This window comes from Dipodomys merriami, unplaced genomic scaffold (genome assembly GCF_024711535.1).
Source record: "Dipodomys merriami isolate MVZ:Mamm:240054 unplaced genomic scaffold, mDipMer1.0.p SCAF_30, whole genome shotgun sequence".
Lineage (NCBI taxonomy): Eukaryota > Metazoa > Chordata > Mammalia > Rodentia > Heteromyidae > Dipodomys > Dipodomys merriami.
The window spans coordinates 14731727-14753995 of NW_027204493.1; the positions used below are offsets into that span (position 1 = coordinate 14731727).

Sequence of the window (22269 nt, forward strand, 5' to 3'; positions counted from 1 at the left end):
CTGACCAGGCTGGTTTTGAACCGGGATTCTCAGATCTCAGCCTCCTGAGTAGCTAGGATTATAAATGTGAGCCACTAGCACTCGGCTTGGATATTTACTTTTCAATGGGGAACATATTGGTAATTTTAGTATATGTAGTAAAATTATCCAATTATCAAATGGAATATGTTTCTGAAGTTATGTACATATGATAGGTATGTGAAGTCTAATCATTCCCTTTCTTTTCTTTTTAAAGACTTTTGAAGAAGCTAATCTTTGTCAAACATTGAGTAACAACATTGCCAAAGCTGGTTATACTAAGCTTACACCTGTGCAAAAATACAGTATTCCTATTATATTAGCTGGACGAGATTTGATGGCTTGTGCTCAAACAGGGTCTGGGAAGACTGTAAGTCATTTTTCCAAATGTATTCTGCCCTCTGTCCAAACTCTGTATAGAAGTTTTATAGGTTGGATAGACATTTTATAGTTTCAGTGACCTGTCATAAATATTCATGATTTTGTTTTTGATTTTAAGTTTGTAAACTTCTGAGGAAAAAGTTTTGAATATTTCTAGGGTTTTGTTGTATATTTCTGAGTGGGTTTAATTCTTTTTGGGACATAGTATTAGCTAAAACAAAATTAACATCAAAAGCACCCAGTGTGACTCAGTATGATACATTGAAGAAAATAATTTCTGTAATATAGCCAGTAGAAACTTGGAGTCAAAAGGTAAAGATAAGAAACAGCTATATGTATTGTATAAGATCTTTACTTAAATGTAGCCTCATGTTGTGATAATTTGCAAAGAAATTAATGAAATCAAGTTGGTTTTAAGACAAATATGATGAATTTATTTGTTAAATAGGGTTTCCATGAGATGAGACTATTTCTAGAATTGTAGAATCCTGGTCCATACCATTTTAGTTTTAGTCTCTGACATAGAATTATAATAGGTGAGTTGTATAATATAGCAGCTAATGAGTGATTTAAACATGGCTTTGGAGTTAGATTTTGTAAGGTACTTGCTTAAATGAGAACACTATAGTACAAAATTTGTATGTCTGATAGAACTTGAATAAGATATGTTCAGAAATCCAGATAATTTCCAGATTTGTGCACTACCTATAAAAACCAGTTGTCATCATTATTATCATTATTATTATTATTATTCTTTTCTTCTGCTGTCCTGGGCTTGAACTCCAGATCTGGGCACTGTCTCTGTGCTACAAGCTACCACTCTACCACTTAAACCATGGCACCACTTCCAGATTTTTCTGAGTAGTTTATTGGGGATAAGAGTCTTATAGAATTTCCTGCCTAGGCTGGCTTTGAACTGTGACCCTAGATTGTGAGCCTCCTGAATTGCTAGGATTGCAAGTGTGAGCCACAGGTACCCGGCCAGTTATTTTTCTATTTGTGATTGTTTTATTATTACTTCCAAAGTCTAATTAGTCTAATTTAGACTTCTAAATGCAGTAGCCTGTAGCTAATTAGATTTACATATTCCTCTGTAAGCTAGTAACAGTAATCTGTTTAGAATATATGAGTATTTTCATTTTATGACAAATGCTGTGTAAGTGTGAATACTTAAATGTTAGCCTTGAAGTTAAAAACTTTTAAGAGAATCTTAAAGGCTGTAAGGGCATAAGAATTAGCTTTATGTAGGAAGAACATAATGCATTGTAAGTTTGTAAATTAGGCTATATAATTTGCAGGCGGCTTTTCTCTTGCCTATATTGGCTCATCTGATGCGTGATGGAATAACTGCAAGTCGCTTTAAAGAGCTTCAGGAACCAGAGTGTATTATTGTAGCACCAACTCGAGAATTGATCAACCAGATTTATTTGGAGGCCAGAAAATTTTCTTTTGGGTAAGAATATCTAGAATAGTTTTTCTTAGATTTTCCTCACTTATTTTAAAGAGAACTCAGTAATCACATACAATTTTTAGCATTACTTGGTAGCAGTATATATTTTTTTCATAATACTATGTAAATAATCCTTTTTTTTTTTCTAGGCTGATCCTGGGGCTTGAATCTAAGGTCTGGGTGCTGTCTCTAAGCTTCTTTTTTTAAGACTAGGGCTCTGCTACTGAGCCACAACTCCACTTCCAGGTTTTTTTGGTAGATTAGTGGAGGAAAGAGTCTCACAGACTTACCTGCCTGGCTTAGAACCATGATCCTCAGATCTTAGCCTCCTGAGTGGCTAAGATTACAGGCATGAGCCACTGGCTCCTGGCTAAAGAATCCTTTTTTAACCATAGTCGTGCTGGTAGCTTTAGTGTGGTCTTGTTTGTGATCATTTGGGTAAATGCCCAAAAGTGGGATTGCTGGGTCATAGGGGAGCTCTATGTAGAGCCTTTTGAGGAACCTCCATACTGCTTTCCAAAGTGGTTGAACAAGTTTACACTCCCACCAACAATGCAGGTAAGGTTCCCTTCTGTCCACATCCCCTCTAGCATCTGTTGTTATTAGAGTTCTTTTTTTTGGGGGGGGGGGCCTGAACTCTGGGCCTGGGCGCTGTCCCTCAGCCCTTTAGCTCAAGGCTAGTGCTCTACCACTTGAGCCACAGCGCCACTTCCGGCGTTTTTCTTTCTGCTTATGTGGTGCTGAGATATCGAACCAAGGGCCTCATGCATGCAAGGCAAGCGCTCTACCACTGAGCCACCTTCCCAGCCCTGGAGTTCTTGATTATAGCTATTCTAACTGGAGTGAGGTGGTGTATCAATGTTGTTTTGATTTGCATTTCTTTTATGGGTAGGGAGGCTGAGCATTTCTTCATGTGTCTATTGGCCATCCTTCTTTCCTCTTCAGAGAAGTTTCTCTGTAAGTCTTTAGCCCACTTATTTATTGGGCAGTTGTTTCTTTGAAGATTTGTTTTTGGAGGATTTAATTTTTTAAGCTCCAGGTATATTTTAGATATGAGACCCTTGTCTGTTGTATGGCTAGTGAAAATCTTCTCCCAATCTGTGGGCTTTCTGTTAATCTTGCGTGCTATGTCCTTTGCCATGCAGAAGCTCTGCAACTTCATGCAATCCCATTTGTCCAACCTTTCTTTGATTTATTGTGTTTCTGGGTCTCTATTAAGAAAGTTTCGGCCTGTGCCAAGGAGACCTAGGGTTTCTCCTATTCCATCCTGTAATGTTTTCAGAGTGTCTGCTTTGACTCTGAGGCCTTTGATCCATTTGGAGTTGAGTCTGGTACAGTTTATTGCAGCATTATTTACCATTGCTAAGATATGGAACCAACCCTGATGCCCCTCAGTAGATGAATGGATCAAGAAAATGCGGTATATATACACAATGGAATTCTATGCCTCCATCAGAATGACATTGCCCCATTTATTAGGAAATGGAAAGACTTGGAAAAAAATTAATTAAGTGAAGTAAGCCAGGCCCAAAGAAACATAGGTCCCATGGTTTCCCTTATTTGCAATAACTAGTATATGTCTGAGTCAAGCAGAAAAGGTCAGATAAATTGATGTTAGGGGAATGAACCCAAGATAAGTATTCAAATGGTTATTTTTTTGTTTTTTTTCCTTTCATGCAATTGTTTCTAACATATTTATAAGATGATTTCTTTGTTGTTTTGTATGTCCCTCCCCCATACTTTCACTGTATTTGATGTTGGTACAATTTGTGGAGGGGAAGGAAAAAACAAATCGTTTAACTAGGGATACAGGTGGACCCATTGCAACAATGAGATGTACAAGTCCTTATGTCGAAAAACGAACTTTACAGCTTTGGTGGGGGGTGGGAGGAGGATAGGGTAGGGAGTAGGGGAGGAGTATGGGAAGAGATGGAAAGGGGAAACAAAGAGGAGGGAACAATGCTTGATAAGAAATGTACTAATTATAACTCCTCTGTACGGTATTTTCACAATAAAAAAAAAGAGAGATGTTTGGAAAAAAAGTCCTTTTTTTAAGAGAAACATGCTTATTAACAATTAGATGATAGACATAGAAAATAAGAAAATTCTGGTGTGTTTGTGTGTAATTTTAAATGCATGTTTAAGAATATACTCTGGAATTCCCAGATAATTATCTGCCCTTTTACATACAATGTTAGATTGTAGAAAACAAGTTTTCCATAATCAGATCTATTTTTAATGACTTTAAAATTGTCCATGTATATACATTTTATTTATTTTGAGGTATTTGGGTTTTTTTTTTAAAACTTGAAGCTATTATAGATAAACCCATAACAGACATTTGGCTATATAGTTCTGTTTTTTTTTTCTGTATTTTTGTATATATTTATGTGTATATATCTGTATATATACATATGTGTATGTATATATGTATTTGGGCAATACTTGGGTTTGAACTCAGTGCCTCTCACTTGCCAGATAGGGGCTCTACTACTTCATCAATGTCCTAGCCTATTTTGCTTTCTTTTTCAAGTAAAATAATGTGTTTATGACTGGGTTGGCTTGGATTGTGGTCTTCCTATTTATACTTTCTATATAGCTGGAATGAGTGGCACACACAGTCATGGCCAGCTTATATTAGTTAAAAATGGGGTCTTATAAATTTTTTGGTCAGGCAGGCCTCAAATTCAAATACTTCCAATTTCTGCCCTGTAGTAGCTAGCTAGTATTATAGATGTGAGTCACTGAGCCTGGCTGAACTTAAAAAAAGTTTTAAAGTTATTCGTCATTTCATAAATTGTTTTTTTTTCATGTCTTTGACTATTTCTTGTAAGCAGTAATTTAGGGCGGAAAATAGTGGTACTTTTCATTATTTTTGAAAAGCCTTTATAAAATAGGTTACAAAATACATTTTCTCTATTCATTGTTTGTTTTCAGTGTTAGCTTTTCAACTTCTTCCTGGAAAAAAACTTAATTTTTTTTAAAGTTGTTGTATTCTGTCCTTCCAAATTTTATCTTACATCTTTTAATTTTTTGTCTGTAGGACTTGCATCAGAGCAGTTGTTATATATGGGGGAACCCAGTTGGGTCATTCAATTCGACAGATAGTACAAGGCTGTAATATATTATGTGCCACACCTGGGAGACTGATGGATATCATAGGTAAAGAGAAGGTAAGCCTTAGAAGGAAAACAAACTTATAAGATGGATAACTTTTTTATAGGGGAAAGGAAAGGGATGGAGTAAGAAAAATATATTTCCTAACTCCCTGTTTATCTGTTAGGTTCCATCAGTTCTTTGCATATATTCACAGAAATTCCAAGATATAGTAATATTTTCTATTTGGAAAATAGTATCATTAAGATTATATAATTTATTTAAAATTCCTGTTAGCTCTAATAAATTCAATAGAGTTAGAATCTGGGTATGATTCTAGAATCCATATCTTATCAGTCGTATTATATTGGCAGGAAAATAAAGTAAATACCTACTTTCAAATGTATCTTGGTGAGTAGTTTTTCTACAAGAATTTTTTTACATCAGTTAATGTTTGTAATAGCTGAGTTGCTATTTACTGGCAGAAAGTTCCTCCTATATCTCCCTGGGACACACTTTTCCCTGGGAAAAGAATATCCATGGGAACTAAAATGTGAAATCAGAAAACAGAACAAAATTATTGATAGAGGGCAAAATCTCTTGGTAAAGAAAAATTCCAGACAAAGGCTGACCAGTAGTCAGCCTTTGCCCCTTCTCCATCCTTGCTAAAAAGCAAAAGAACATCTCTCCCTCACTCAAGTTTACCAAGTTGCCAGCTTTGCAGAAGGCTTCTGACAACCTTAAGGCTTATCACCAGCTGCACTGAATTGCTGTATTGGTCAGATTTCTGTAATAATGTCAATAGCATTGATAGTATTGGTCATGCTGACTAAGTCAAGATTATGATTTGCCTATGCTCATATGACTCAAGACTATGTTTTTGCTATGTTTTGCTTCTGTAACCTTGCTTGCCTCAGTAATAGGACCTTCAGCCCACCAATTGAAAACCACCACTGGTGGTTCCACTATGGGCAGCCCATTGCAATTTATTACATATGATATTTACCATAAAGAACAAATGAATTTAAAGGTCATATAGCTATAACCAATGAAAATGTCCAAATATGACTTGCCTGGCTTGTCTATGTAACTATGTAACCTACCCCTATAAAAACCCATCCTACCCTAAGCTCAAGGCTGTTTTCCTACTTTCCCCGTGGTAGGAAGCAGTCCCTGCATGGTGGTAATAAAGTTCCTAGATCCTTTAACTGAGTGTCTTGGATATTATAATTTTGTCTCCTGTTATGAGTTGTGAATGATGTTAACGTAGATTGTTAATTTGCTAAGTCTTTTAAAATAATTTGTTTTCCTTTTTTTAAAACTCAGAGTTGCTTGAAAAATGCTTTACTAATTGAGCCATGCTCTAGCCCTTCTTTTTTAGATAGGGGCTTGTATTTTTGCCTAGTGGTGGCCTTGAACCGAAATCATCCTACCAAGAATGTTTTCCATATAGCTAAGATTATAGACACATGCCACCATTCCCAGCTTTTTGATTGAAGTGCAGTCTCAGAGATCCTCCTGATCTCTGCCACTTACAAAGTTCTAAAAAGAGGTTTTTTAGACTGTATACTCATTTAGGAATTTACATACCACCCTTGTACATCTCTACATCAACACTTTAATAAACCTTATTTGCTTTCTTGTACTCTAAAAGTGTTACTTAAAATGTTCTTCTGTTTGTTCTTACAGTACTGGAGTTTAAGGGCCTTTGCTGTACCACTTTAGCTATGATGATGACTAAAAATGTTCTCTTTTTGCATGAAGATATCTTTATAGGATACTTTTAGCATCTAGAACTTGCCAATGGCTCACACCTGTAATCCTCACTACTTAAGAGACTGAGGATCAGGATTCCATGCCAGTTCAGGCAGGAAAGTCCATGAGACTCTTTATCTCTAATATAAACTACTCAGAAAAAGCCAGAAGTAGTGCTGTGGCTCAAGTAGTAGAACACTAGCCTTGAGCAAAAGTAGCTAAGGTAGAATTTATTCCAGCCTTTCACTTTCAGAATATGTTTGTCTTTGTATAGGGAAGGTACATCTCTTGAAAACAGCAGACAGACAGATCCTGTTTTTTGAGATTCTATGTCGTTTTATTGGAGAATTAAGTCCGTTAATATTGAGAGTTAGAATTGAGAGGTGTTTGGTAGTTCCCTGTCATGTTATCTACCTTCTTAGGGGCTCGGTCACCTAGATTCTGCCTGTGTTTACCTGATTCTTTATTTGGGGGCTGTTTTTCTGCTTTCATCATGTCACTGTACTTGATTTTGGTATCTTGTATTACATACATTTGTCTAATCTGGGGAGGGGAAGGGGATAACAAAATGCTGAAACAAGGACACAGGACCATTGCAACAATGGTATCCACAGGACAGTATATTGGACACAAACTTTATAACTTCAGGGTGGGGTGGGGTGGGGAGGAGTGTTGAAGGTGGGGGAGGGAAGATATGACAACAACAAGGGAAGGGGTAACAATGATCGACAAATAATGTATTCAATGACTTACTCATGTAACTGTCTGTAACCTCACTATAGCATTTTTACAATAAAATAAAAATTTTTAAAAACTAGGTAAGGGACAGCTAGAGAATTCTCCCTTAAGTTTTGCTAAGTGTCTATATGCTATCCAAGTCATTTGTTCATTTGACAGTTTGTTCTAATTATAGGAGATAGTACTTTGGTTTATGCAAGTGTTAGAAAAGTTTCCCAGTTCTTCTTGAGTGATTAAAGAGTGGAGAATTAATTTATGGAGAATTTGAAGTGTTTAGAAGGAAATTATAAATTATAAATGAGTCTGACTTCATCAGATAGGATAGATCTGTGCTGTCCAATATAAGTAAACCATTATCTACCTGTTGCTATTTAAATTTTAAAATAATAAAATTAAAAATTCAGTTCTAGCCAGGTGCTGGGGCTCACATCCTGCAATCTTAGCTCCTCAGGAGGCTAAGATCTGAGGATTGTGGTTCAAAGCTAGTCCACGCAGGAAAGTCCATGAGACTTTTATCTCCAGTAAACCATTCAGAAAACTGGAAGGGGTGCTGTGCCTCAAGTGGTAGAGCACTAGCCTTGAATTGAAGAGCTGAGGGACAGCGCCCAGGCCCAGAGTTCAAGCCCCAGGACTGACCAAAAAAAATTTTTTTTTCAGTTCCATAGTCATAGTACTCACATTTCAAGTGTTTAATAGCCACATAAAACTAATGGGAAGTTTCACAGTGCAGCTAGTAGAACTTTCATTTACCATAGATTCTTATTGTGAAGTATTAATTATAGATTACTTTTTTTAAAGACTTATTTGAAAAATGTTTTATACATTAGAAAAAATGGATTACAAAAGCTTTATAAAAGTATTACCTAATATTTGTCTGATGAGCTTAATAATTTTTATTTTATGCATTGGCTTCTTGTTTTTGTCCCTAAGAAATTTTAATAGTTAAAATTGTGGGAAACATTTTAGTTTAAATATAAACTAGCATGTATCATCTGTTCTTACCCTTGAAAATAATCTCAAAGATTGGACTCAAACAAGTCAAGTATTTAGTTTTGGATGAGGCAGATCGCATGTTGGATATGGGCTTTGGACCAGAAATGAAGAAGCTGATTTCTTGCCCAGGAATGCCATCAAAAGAACAACGTCAAACCCTTTTGTTTAGTGCTACTTTTCCAGAAGAAATTCAGAGGTAAATATTTTTCTTCTTAAAATGGTTTTGTTATAATCAAATGAGAGTAATATGAATATTCTGTTTTTAGAAATTACCTTCTTTGTATATTTTTACACTGATGGGGGGGGCACACGCACGCAAGTGTGTACATGCTGGTCCTGGGGCTTGAACTCGGGGCCTGGATGCTGACACTGAGTTTTTTTGCTCAAGTCTAGCATTCTACCTCTTGACCAACAGTTCCACTTCCAGCTTTTTTGATAGTTAATTGAAGATAAGAGTTTTGCAGACTTTACTGCCCAGACTGGCATTGAACCACAATTCTCAGGTATCAGCCTCTTGAGTAGTTGGATTGCAGGTATGAGCCATCACGTCTTTGCAACCCTGATGAGTTTTTAAAAGGAAATTGTAGTCTTAAAAACTGGGAACGTGGCTCAGTGGTAGAGCGCTTGCCTTGCATGCCTGAGGCCCTGAGTTCGATTCCTCAGCACCACATAGGCAAAAAGAAAAAAGCCAGAAGTGGCACTGTGGCTCAAGAGGTAGAGTGCTAGCCTTGAGCTTAAGAGCTGAGGGACAGTGCCCAGGCCCAGAGTTCAGGCCCACGACTGGACCCCCCCAAAAAAAACAACAAAACTTTATCACAGTTTTAATTATTTTGTACCAATTATTTTGTCTCAGTTTTTTTCTGGGAATAGCTTCTGAGTATGACACTTTTACCTTTGGCCTCTTTCTAAAGTGGGATGTTGTCATGAGTAATACTAGCTTCCTAGAATGAGTTTGGAAGTGTTTCTTCCCTTTGTATTTATATGGAATATTTTGAGGAGCATTGATATTAGTGCTTTCTCAAAAGTGTGGTAAAATTCAGCAGTGAATTCATCCAGTCTTTGTCCTTTTTTTTTTGGAAAGCTGTTACTTCTTCAGTCCCGTTGCTTGTTATAGATTGTGGTTCATATAGAATATGAGAGAATTGAGAGATCATATTTGCCCATTTGTCATTTCTTCTAGATTTTAATGGCACATAGTTGTGCTTTAGATATGATATGTCCTTAAGAGGTTTATTTATGTATTGAAAATTGGTCCCCAGAGATACTATTGAGAGATTTTGAAGGCACTAACTTCAAATCTGTGGTTGTTTTGGGGTCTTAGCTGTGCTTCTTTTGTCCAGTAGTGTTTTTGTTTGTTTGTTTGTTTGTTTTGGTACCAATCCTGGGCTTGAACTCAGAGCCTGGGCACTGTCCCTGAGCTTTTTTTTTTTTTTTTTGGTCCAGTAATGGGCCTGAACTCTGGGCCTGGGCGCTGTCCCTTAGCTCTTCAGCTCAAGGCTAGCGCTCTACCACTTGAGCCACAGCGCCACTTCTGGCTTTTTTTCCCTGCTTATGTGATGCTGAGGAATCGAACCCAGGGCCTCATGCATGCAAGGCAAGCACTCTACCACTGAGCCACCTTCCCAGCCCTCTCTGAGCTTTTTTGATCAAGACAACAACTCTACCACTTTAGCCACAGCTCCACTTCCAGCTTTTTTGTAGTTAATTGGAAATAAGAGTCTCAAAGATTCCCTTGCTAGATGGCTTTGAACCATGACCCTCAGATCTCAGCCTCCTAAGATCAGAGCTTCCTGGTAAACCATAGGTGCCCAGCAATGTATTTCTTTTTTTTTCTTTTGTTAAAGAAATTAGATATGTATATGTTTACAATTATATCATTTTGATAGATTGTTCCTTTTATTAGTTTTTCTCACAAATTTTGGTATGAAATCTGCTTTTTCAAAGGAGTATAGCTACTCCTGCTTTCTTTTAGGTTCTATTTGCTTGTGATAGATAGCAAGTCCATTTTTAAGTAAAATTTTATTCATTGCAATTAGTATTTTAGTTCATAGTTTTTATTATATGTATATGTCTTTGAACAGACAGAATATCTATAAGAAGAGTTGAGGAAGGGGTAAATAGGGAAATGATGGGGGAGAATGTTGAAAGCCTTGATGTTGATCAAGATACATTGTATTCATAAACTGCTTTATTAAGTGACAAGTCCTTTGTACAGCTACTTAAAGATAATAAAAGAACAATAAAAAACCCTCTAAACAAGAAATTAAAATGTGAAAAAAAATTGCTGAATCCATAATTTGACCTGAGCTTCTTTGATAGTAATTATGTTTTACATAATCTTAACATACTTCCTAATCTTTGGAGACTGTACTTGAGTGACATGTAACTGCTTTGTCTTATTGCTGTTATAACTGTTTGCTAATTAATAAGGAAATAATATTTGCAGGACATCATGAGCAGATATTATCAGCATGTTTGGAGTAAAGTAAGCTAAGAAGTAATCTTTTCTCTCTCAAGGTTGGCTGGGGAGTTTTTAAAGTCAAATTATTTGTTTGTTGCTGTTGGACAAGTGGGTGGAGCGTGTAGAGATGTTCAACAAAGCATTCTTCAAGTTGGCCAGTACTCAAAAAGAGAAAAACTTGTTGAAATTCTACGAAACATAGGTATCTCATGTTACTTTTGTCATGTTTTGATTTTTAAAAAGGACCAACTTAAAAAAAACTATTGGTTTGTATAGCTTTTAGTATGTTTGTTGTTTCTTCTTCCTCTAAAGCTCTTCCTCTGTAAAGAACTTATAATGCAGTTTTCTGAATAAATTATATAAAAATATAGTTACTTCTCAAAAAGGTTAAATAGGAGGCATTTGAGATTTAGATTATAATTGTTAACAACAGACATACTTTTTGTTTGTGGAAACTAGAAAGACTTAGTTATACATGTTTCTGTCACTGTGTTATTCTATCATAAGTGAACACTTCAAGCTAGACATTGTAATACAGAATGAGGGAAGCTGACACACAAGAATCATGACTCAAGATCAGCCTGGTCTACATAGTTTTGAAGCCAGCTTGAGTAAGTCCCTGTCTCAAAAATAAAAACCAGCAAACTTTGTTTTTACAGTTCTAGTTCCCGTTTCTTGCTTGCTAATAACACTTCCCGTATATATAGCTTGAAAGAATTTCAGAGCTAAGACTTGAGATCTATCTTTTTCCATCATAATACCTATAAAAATACTTCCAAAAATTATTTGTATTTTTAAAGAAAATAAAGCCTTTTTATGTACTACTGCTTTATTTTATACTATAAATTTATCATGTGGTTGTTTTGATACTTCCTTGATAGCTCAGGCTAAGTCTACATAGTTTCCCTATCTTTTCTCACATTCACAATCCCTTCTTGAATTTGAAAACAGGAGACAGGAAATCAGTCTCAGTAATTAGCAAAACAAAAATTGGGAAAGTAGGGGCTGGGAAGGTGGCTCAGTGGTAGAGCGCTTGCCTTGCAAGCCTGAGGCCCTGGGTTCAATTCCTCAGCACCACATAAGCAAAAAGAAAAAAGCTGGAAGTGGCGCTGTGGCTCAAGTGGTAGAGCGCTAGCCCTGAGCTGAAGAGCTGAGGGACAGCGCCCAGGCCCAGAGTTTAAGCCTCATGACCGGACCCAAAAAAAAAAAAAAAAAATTGGGAAAGTAATTTAGAAAGCACATAAAGATCTCCAATCTTTGTTTTTACTGTTTTATAAAAAAATTACAGATGGGCATCACTGGCTCATACCTGTAATTCTAGCTACTCAGGAGACTCTGAGATCTGAGGATCATGGTTCAAAGCCAGCCTGGGCAGGAAAGAGACTTTCATCTCCACTAAACTACCAGAAAAGCCACAAGTGGAGCTGTGGGCTCAAAGTGGTAGTATTGGCTTTGAGCACAAAAGCTCAAGGAGAGTGTGCAGGCTCTGAGTTCAAGCCTCAGGACTGGCATGCATGTGCAAACACACACATGCATACAAACCCTTTCCTCCCACTTTTTTTTGTGGTACCAGAGTTTAACTTAGGGTCTTGATGTTTGCTGGCAGGTGCTCTACCACTTGATCTACACTTCTTTTTTTTTTTTTTTTTTTTTTTTTTGCTTCTGTGGTACTGGGGAATCGAACCCAGGGCCTTAGGCATGCAAGGCAAGCACTCTACCACTGAGCCACCTCCTCAGCCCCATTGATCTACACTTCTTGACTCTCTTTTGATAGAGTTTCACTATTACATTGCATAGGCTGGTCTCTTAACTTCTGGTCTCCAGTGATCTTTCTGCCTCAATCTTTCTGCCCAATGCTAGAATTAAGGCTGTATACCACCATACTTGGCCTTTTTATGTCCTTAGTTGATTTTAATTCACAATGAACAAAAAGGCTTTTAATCTCAATAAACAGAACAAAAAGTTAGCATATGGAAAACACAATAAAGATGAGGGAAGAAATTAATAAAGACCTAAAAATCAGTGAAACGAAAAGTTGTTTCTTTACTCAAGTGCCATCTACTATAGTTAAAGTAAACTCTGGATCTAAAACATGATGATGATGATGATGATGATGATGATGATGATGATGATGATGATGATGATGATGATGATGATGATGATGATGATGATGATGATGATGACGACGACAACAACGACGACATTTTTATGATTTAACACAGAGTCTTTTTAAATTTGCCTTATTTTTGTATTCCCAAAACCTAGAATAGTGTCAGATATCTACGAGGTGGCTTGCTTGTTGAATAAGTGAATGAATGAAGTGAGCTGATGGGGGTGGTAGAGATTGACTATGAACAGTGTTACATTATTGTCACTAAGGCTATGAATTATCTTTCTTTTCTAACATCTTTTTGTTGTTGTTGTTCTGGTTCTGGGCTTTGAACACAGGGCCTCTAAACACTGCCCCTGAGCTTCTTTTGCTCAAGGCTAGCATTCTCTGGCTTGAGCTACACTTCTACTTCTGGCTTTTGGGTGGTTAGTTGGAGAAAATAGTCTCATCGATTTTCCTGCCAGGTCTGAAACGTGATCTTCAGATTTTAGCCTCCTGAGTAGCCTTCTTATAGGCATGAGCCACCAGCAACTGGACTTCTCTAACATTTTTTATGGGGACATTATCTATGTGGAAAAACCTTTGGGCCATGCTTGCTTTTCTACCACTTTACTACTTTAATCTATGAAGTAATAAATATTTCCTAATAGCTTCAGACATATAATGTGTGTGTTTGTATGTGTCTGTATAATTTTGGAAATGAAGGTTTGAATTAAAAGATAATGCTATAACATAGGTTATAGAGTTTACAGCTGTGAGTCATATGCCACTGTTACAAACATTTTGTTTGATCAAGGCAGAATGAAAGGTTGAATTATCATTAGAAGTCGGAAGGCTATTTTTAGAGAGAAATGAAGTGGGTAAAGAAAGACAAAGACAAGTTTGAAACTACCAATAGCAGGCAATTATTTACCTTTCCCTCAATATCTATGTTCTTAGTTGTTCTGGGAGGAGAAAAGGCAATCCTTTAATCTCTCTACTAGAAAAATAGTCCTTGGCAGTTATCCTTGACATTCATTCAGGAAACATTTGTCTTCCTCCTACCTATCAGGACTCTCTCTGGGTGTTGATAGTATAGTAGTGGATAAAACAAAGTTTTCTGTTCTAACATGCCCCCTTTTCCTAATTTTGTACTTTGAATAATTTTCATTGTTTCAAAGGTGATGAGAGAACTATGGTCTTTGTTGAAACTAAGAAAAAAGCAGATTTTATTGCAACCTTTCTTTGTCAAGAAAAAATATCAACTACAAGTATTCATGGGTGAGTAAATTAATGTGATAACCTGTGTATATCACAGTATGAAAATCACAAAAGGAAAATGACTTCTGTTTGACATTTAAAAACTCTGTACGTGCGTGTGTGGCGGGGGAGGTCAGGTACCACTTGGGGTCAGTGACAGACTTGCATATATGACAGTAGGTCACATAAGGTTATATATATCACATAGTAATATAACTGTCTTAGTTTACAGAAGTACACTATGATGTTTGCACTGTGATGAAATAGGCTAATGGCACATTCCTTAGAACTTGTTTTTATCATTATGCATTACTTGACTGCTGTAATTTTTTTTTTTTTGGGTCCGGTCATGGGGCCTGAACTCTGGGCCTGGGCGCTGTCCCTCAGCTCTTCAGCTCAAGGCTAGCATTCTACCACTTGAGCCACAGCGCCACTTCCGGCCTTTTTCTTTTTGCTTATGTGGTGCTGAGGAATCGAACCCAGGGCCTCTGGCATGCAAGGCATGCGCTCTACCACTGAGCCACCTTCCCAGCCCTTGACTGCTGTAATTTATATGATAAAATCCTAGGATTCAGAATTCTCTCAAAATCTGAACTTACTCTTTCCCTACTTGAACCAAAAAAAAACAGTGTAATACTCAGGAGGATTAAACAGTTTTTGTTTATTTTATTTTTAATTATTATAGGAACTAAGTGTTGGGGATTGGCAAGTTAAAGATGTACATTAGGTTCCTGATCATGAGGACTGGGAATACAAGATTTCACTTAAGGATTTGGGGTTTTACAAGTTTTTTATCTGCTGAATCTAACCTTTTGATGCTGGACTTAAAAACATTGGAGTAATTAAAAATGTTACATCAACACAATTTTATTGGTATTTTACAAGTAGATCTAAAATGTCTAAATATGTACTATTTCGAATGTACATATGTTTTTGTCAGTCATGGAACTTGAACTCAAGACCTGGGCACTCCAGCACTGGACTCAACTTATACTTTTAAGAACTGTTTTGAGAAAGTATTGCAATCAATTAATTGTATGTATTTCATTGAAATTAGAAGGCATAAAGACTATTAGTAAGTAGAATTTGAACTTTGTTATACTTAAGTTTATATTTATATTCTAGTTCAGTTTGCTGTTACCTCACCCACAAATGGATCATTATTCCAACTCAGAGTATTGTGAGAATACAGTATTGGCTTAGAAGTTATTTAACATACTAGTACTTAAATACAGTATTAAGTATCTAGGAATTTATCATAAATTACAACAGTCAAGTAATGCTTAATGCTTAATGTACTGTATTAAGTACCTAGTATATAGGACATTAATACTAAATTCCATTACTTTTACAAATTAAAATAAGTTGAGCTAAATTCTGGTGGTTCTTGTGTGTAATCCTACCTACTCAGAAGGCTGAGATCTAAGTTCAAAGCCAGCATGGGTGGAAGAGTCTGTTAGACTCTGATTTCCAATTAACTCCCCAAATACTGGAAGTTGAGCTTTGGTTTAAGTGGTAGAGTGCCAGCCTTGATTGAAAAAGCTAAGGGAAAGAGGGTTCATGCCCTGAGTTTAAGCTCAGTTCCATCACAAAAAACTAAAATAAATTAAAAGTTTAATGTTTTTTCTTAAGAGTAGTCTTAATGGGAGTATCTTTTTTTTCAAGTGATCGAGAACAGAGAGAGAGAGAGCAAGCTCTTGGAGATTTTCGCTATGGAAAGTGTCCAGTTCTTGTTGCTACTTCAGTAGCTGCCAGAGGATTGGATATTGAGAATGTTCAACATGTTATCAATTTTGATCTTCCTTCTACCATTGATGAATATGTTCATCGAATTGGACGTACTGGGCGTTGTGGGAATACCGGCAGAGCAATTTCTTTTTTTGATCCTGAATCAGATAACCATTTAGCACAGCCTCTAGTCAAAGTACTGTCAGATGTAAGTTTTAATTTTTTGAGTTGAATGGGTAGTGTTCTTTCTTTGTTGTTGAGACATTTATACATATGCATAAAAGTAAACATTTTCAATCTTTGAGACTGTGTATTGTATTTGAACTTAATTTGTTTTTAAGGCTCAACAGGATGTTCCTGCATGGTTGGAGGAAATTGCCTTTAGTACATATGTTCCTGGCTTCAGTGGTAGTACAAGAGGAAATGTGTTTGCATCAGTCGATACTAGAAAGGTTAGTTGAAGTGAAAAATTTGTAACTTGGCTTCCAGTTCTTTGAAAATATTATGCTTGATATAGTGAAATAACTTCAGTAATTCATTGAAACCATTATTTTCATGTCTAGAAGAAAGCTACTTTGTAAAATTTTGTGTAAATATATTTTGAATTTTAAAGGTAAGGAGTTTGAATTAGATTTTCATTTCAATTTCTAAATTTTCTGGTATTTTTAATTTAATTTGAGATCTTCTGAAGTTTCTGTAGAGTTCTTTTAAGTTTAGAATTTTGGCCATATTATTAATACAAAATGTTCAAATTAGGGGACTGGAAGGTTTTTTTTTTTTTGTCAGTTTTAAGGCAGTATACCTTTATATAGAAACAATAAACATACTAATTATTTATATGTTATTGAAGTATTAGTGTTTTTCTACTTTCCAAAACTAGGGATTGATAAAATATTTGTCTTAGTAACTTTGTGAAGTTTACACTTCCCATTTGATAAGAGTCTTTAAAAAATGAATCATATCCATTGAGAATGAAGGTCTTTTTTGAGGATGAGGAGGAGTTACTGAGTACATATCTTCAGCTAGAGAATAAAGGTCTTTATATTTGGAACAGATAACATAGAAAGCTCAAGTCTCTGCTATTAGTCTGGGCAATGTAACTGTAACTTAAAAAAACCTTCCTTTCTTCCTTCCTTCCATCCTCCCTTCCTCCCTCCATTCCTTTCTTCCTTCCTACCTTCCTTCCTTCCTTCCTAGAATTTCCAGGGCAAGAGCACTTTGAATACAGCCGGATTTTCTTCTTTACAAGCTGCGAATCCAGTAGATAATGATTCATGGGATTAAAGCAAAAAACAAACGACCAAAAAATGCTTCAAGTATGGTTTTGATGGAGAGAAGAAAAGTTTTGATTTTTAAATTTTTAACAGAAGTGTGAAATCTGACATTATAACTCTTATCCTTCTGTTCTCCTACCCTTAAAAAACTATGCAAACTAGTTATGCAAAATGCTAAAAGTTACAACGTTATTGTTACATATACAGATGGTGTTAACTGAAAATATTAAAGCAATCTAAGTGTCTTATTTCTAGTATTCAGGTCATGTAGAAATGCTAAGTCTCAGTATAATACTAATTGCTCCTATAAACAACCAATAGGATATAATGTACTTGTGGTTACAAATTATTGGGTCTCATTTCTACTTGAACCTTTAAAGCAATTTTTTGTTATTACAATGTGATAACATGATTTTTGTAAACAGTAGAAGACTGAAGCCTTTCAAGGTGATTTTGATTTTAGATTTTCAGATGTGTGCTGAAAATGGTTAAGTTTGCAAAATGATCTCTGTACTCAATGGCATAACATTGTTTGTTTTTATAATATACGACTTTCCTTGGAAATAAAAGATGAAACACATTTTCCCTAAGGTTCCAATGTCACTTTATTTTTCTCTGTTAAATTCACAATTCTCAACTCCTGATATTTTGAAATTTGTTTTATTGCATCTTGTGAAACCAGTATAGTGAACAAAAAGTCTTACACATTACTGTGTAGTATACATTAACATACAGATGTGGTAATGAAAATTAGTCTAGAATCCAAAACTCACTCATCAACTCCAAACAGCACTATTTACCCTTGACATGATTTTGATACATATTTTATTATTGATGAAGTGGAAAAAATCATATTTTTTCATTCACCATTTGTATATCTTGAATGTAGGTGCCTAAAGTGTAAGAAATCTTAATGTAAAGGAATGAATTCAAATGTTAAGACATAAGACAAGGTATAAATATTATTGAGATAAAAGTAGGTGCCTAAAGTGTAAGAAATCTTAATGTAAAGGAATGAATTCAAATGTTAAGACATAAGACAAAGTATAAATATTATTGAGATAAAAATGGTCAGTTTTGAGTATTTAGATTGTTTGTTAAAATAATCTAGTGACATGTTGTCACATTCCAGTGGCTAAGATCTGAGGATCACCATTCAAAACCAGCCTGATCAGAAAGCCCATAACATTCATACCTCCAAATAACCACAAAAAAGCTGGAAGTAGAGCTGTAGTTAGGTGTACTAGCTTAGCCTTGAATAAAATAGCTCAGGGACAAAAAAGCTCAGAAACAGCAACCCAGCTACTGAATTCAAGCCCCAGGACTGGCGTGTACACACACGCATACACGCACACATATCCACCTCTTAATACGTATCTTGTTAAAAGAATTTAGTGAGGCATATATGAAAAAAGGAAGGATAGGGCGGGGAAGGTGGCTCAAGTGGTAGAGTGCTAGCCTTAAGCTGAAGAGCTGAGGGACACCGCCCAGGCCCAGAGTTCAGACTCCACGACCAACCAAAAAAAAAAAAAAAAAAAAGGGAAGGATATTTAACAGATAGCATTGGGGTGTCTGATTACTACCTTACCTTATATTCAAAATCCATGTGAACTTTAAAAGAACGAGAATGCAAGGTAGAGTTAAAAATCTTTGGAGCCGGGTGCTGGTGGCTCACGCCTGTAATCCTAGCTACTCAGGAGGCTGAGATCTGAGGATCGCGGTTCAAAGCCAGCCCGGGCAGGAGAGACCGTGAGACTCCTATCTCCAATAAACCACCAGAAAACCGGAAGTGGTGCTGTAGCTCAAGTGGTAGAGCGCTCGCCTTGAGCTGAAGAGCTGAGGGACAGCGCCCAGGCCCAGAGTTCAAGCCCCACGACGGACAAAAAAAAAACAAAAACAAAAACAAAAAAACTTTGGAATTGGGGATTTAGCTCAGTGGCCTGGCAAGTGGAAGGCCCTGAATTTGGTTATCAGCTCTGGAAAAAGAAAAAAATCTTTGAAGACAAAGTTTGATGTTAAAACCTCCAATAACAAAAGTCAAAGGATTACTAATTTATATAAAAAGAATAAAAAGTGGATTAGAAAAAATATTACTTGTGACCAGAGTTGATTATCACTGTGTAGTTTATCTTATGTTTATCTTTTATTTTTATTTATGTTTTTATCTTATGTTGCTGTAGAAGGGGTTATCAGTTTAGAAGTACAACATATCTTTGGGTGATGTTACCTGTTGCATCATTTTCTCTCACTCAGTGTAGTTCTTTACATAGGATATGAAGGAATATTCACAGAATAGGAATACTCATAGAAAAATATTCAAAGAACATAGACAATTCAATTCAAAAAGTTGAACTAATGAAAATCTTGAAAATATTTCATATTGGAAGCTTATTCCTGGGAAAGACTGAAAACTCAGGGTTAGCTAGGCAGGCCGCCAGCACACAATAGCCAGTGTTTACATTTTAACCATTTAAATATTGGTCACTGGGTAGGCTCAGTTAATAGTCTTGATTATCTTAACTGTTTTCTTAATTTTATGACCTCTATTTGTGTCTGCAGGGAGAATTATTCTAATATATAGGGCCAAGTGGATATTGATTTAAAAAATTCCACACACCAATTTTCTTTAAATATGGCTCATAATCTAAGCAATTTATTTACTGTGTATATATACTGTCCCCCTTTTTTTTTTACATCTAGGCTTAAACTTTCCATAAGAGATCATATTAGTCTTGTTCTATATTGATTAATATAGTCTTGTTTCATATTGATTGATGATTAATGGTCCTTTATCTATTTAATTTATTTTTGCTAGTCCTGAGGCTTGAACTCAGGGCCTGGGTGCTGTCCCTGAACCTCTTTATGCTCAGGCTAGCACTCTACCACTTGAGACACAGTGTTACTTCTGGCTTTTTCTGAGTACTTTATTGGGGATAAGAGTCTCATAGACTTTTCTGCCCTGGGCTGGCTTCAAACCAAGATCCTCAGATCTCAGCCTCTTGAGTAGCTAGGATTACAGGTGTGAGCCACCTGGTGCCCAGCTGATTAATGGTCCTTTTAATCCTAGGAAGTATTTACTGTGCTTTGAATAGTTATCTTTATAGTTCAGAGTGCTTTTGCATTATTTCTTAGATACTTATCACCAAATTTTTTTCTGTTCTTTTTAGAATGTCTATCCAGAACTGCTGAATTAATCTTCTATATCATATCTTTGTAAAAAAATTATTGTTTTTGCTTGTCATTACGTTCTGGTAGAATTTTTCAGCTTTTTCCTTTTTTTGGGTGAGTTTTAATATCCAAGAGCTTTTTCTTTGTCTTAAATTTTAATTTTATTGTAAAAAAGGTACAGAGGGGTTACAGCTAGATATGTAATTGCTGAATATTGTTACCCCCTCCCTCATTTTCTCCCACTTCCCTCCCCACACCCCCCACCAAATTGTAAAGTTCATTTCCAACATAGTGTCTTGTAATTATGGTTGTTACGTTAGTTCACCCTTTGTCCTTTGCCTCACTATTTTTTTGCTCCCCTTCCTTCTCCCAAATCAGATAAATGTATATACAAGACACAGGGTACCAAAATCACAAACATTGAAAATGGGGGATGAACCAAAGGAAAAAAATAAGAAAAAAAAAGAAATAACTTCATTCAGTACATTAAAAACAACAACAAAGAAAACCTCTTGTTACTAAATTTGGAGTTCATTTTGATTAGCATATTGTGATCCTCTGCTAGGACTATTCTAGACATATACTAATTATTACAAATGAGGGAAACCATGGTGTCTATGTGTCTTTGGGTCTGGCTTCACTTAATGTGATTTTTTTTCCAAGTCATTCCATTTCTTTATGAATGGGGCAATATCATTTTTTCTGATCTTGATCCGTTCATCTATTGAGGGGCATCTGGGTTGGCTCCACATCTTAGCTATGGTAAGTAATGCTGCAGTGAACATAGTTGTGCTGGTAACTTTAGTGTGGCCTTGTTTGTATTCATCTGGATAAATGCCCAGAAGTGGGATTGCTGGATCATAGCGGGTAGCTCTTTGTTTAATCTTTTGAGGAACCTCCATACTGCTTTTCAGAGTGGTTGAACCAGTTTACATTCCTTCCAACAGTGTAGTAACATGCCCTTTTGGCCACATCCCTACCTGCACCTACCTCTATTGTTTTCTTGATAATGGCCATTCTAACTGGGGTGAGGTGGAATCTCAATGTGGTTTTGATTTGCATTTTTTTATGGCCAGAGATGTTTGACATTTCTTCATGTGCCTATTGGCTATTCTTACTTCCTCTCCATAGACGTTATCCAAGAAACCCTGTGCCGGTGGCTCACACCTGTAATTCTAGCTACTCAGGAGGCTGAGATATGAGGATCACAGTTCAAAGCCAGCCTGGGCAGGAAAGTCCGTGAGACTCTTATCTCCAATAAACCACTAGAAAACCGGAAGTGGCACTGTGGCTCAAGTGGTAGAGCACTTGCCTTGAGCTGAAGAGACAGGGACAGCACCCAGGCCCAGAGTTCAAGCCCCATGACCGACTGAAAAAAAAGAGCTTTCGCTATGTGTTTTTTCAGATGTTAGTTTGAACTTTCTGCTTTACTTGTTACTTCTTTGAATTTATCAAAGGAATCAGTGTTTTACACTTCACATTTGTTTTTCCTCTGCTTAGCTTGAAATATTAAGCTTCCTTACTAGAACTCAAGGCTAACTTTTAACTAGTCCAGTAATGTCTCATTTTTATACCTCCTTTATATTTGAGTGTACTATCTTCTCATATTTCTATGTTAAAAGCCCTCTCAAGAGTATGTGACTGATAAGAGGTTAATTTTCCTTCCTTGAATCCTTTCATTTTAATGGGAGTCAGTGAGTGACCTTAAACCCAGGTTTATAGCTCCAAAACTGTGGAGTGGCCGCCACCAGCTGTTACTTGTGAGGGCCTTGTGAAGGGGGGAAGAGTAATGATGATATAAAGGAAATAAAAGGGAGAGGTGGTCTGACTTCACACAGGGAGAAAAACTCTACCCTGC

At 36.3% G+C, this 22269-nt stretch overlaps 1 protein-coding gene across 4 annotated transcripts in view; it reads left to right on the forward strand.

Annotated features, from left to right (window-relative positions):
- Positions 1-17823, forward strand: part of Ddx4 (DEAD-box helicase 4) — a 58713-nt gene extending 40890 nt beyond the window's left edge. For all 4 annotated transcript variants that reach the window (XM_070041189.1, XM_070041191.1, XM_070041190.1 and 1 more), the window contains 9 exons: positions 236-388; positions 1698-1852; positions 4893-5022; positions 8461-8627; positions 10949-11094; positions 14163-14262; positions 15907-16177; positions 16311-16421; positions 17167-17823. In XM_070041189.1, coding sequence (XP_069897290.1) covers positions 236-388; positions 1698-1852; positions 4893-5022; positions 8461-8627; positions 10949-11094; positions 14163-14262; positions 15907-16177; positions 16311-16421; positions 17167-17253 — 1320 coding nt within the window. In that variant the 3' untranslated portion in view covers positions 17254-17823. The remainder of the gene's footprint in view (positions 1-235; positions 389-1697; positions 1853-4892; positions 5023-8460; positions 8628-10948; positions 11095-14162; positions 14263-15906; positions 16178-16310; positions 16422-17166) is intronic.
- The last annotated feature ends 4446 nt before the right edge of the window (positions 17824-22269 follow it).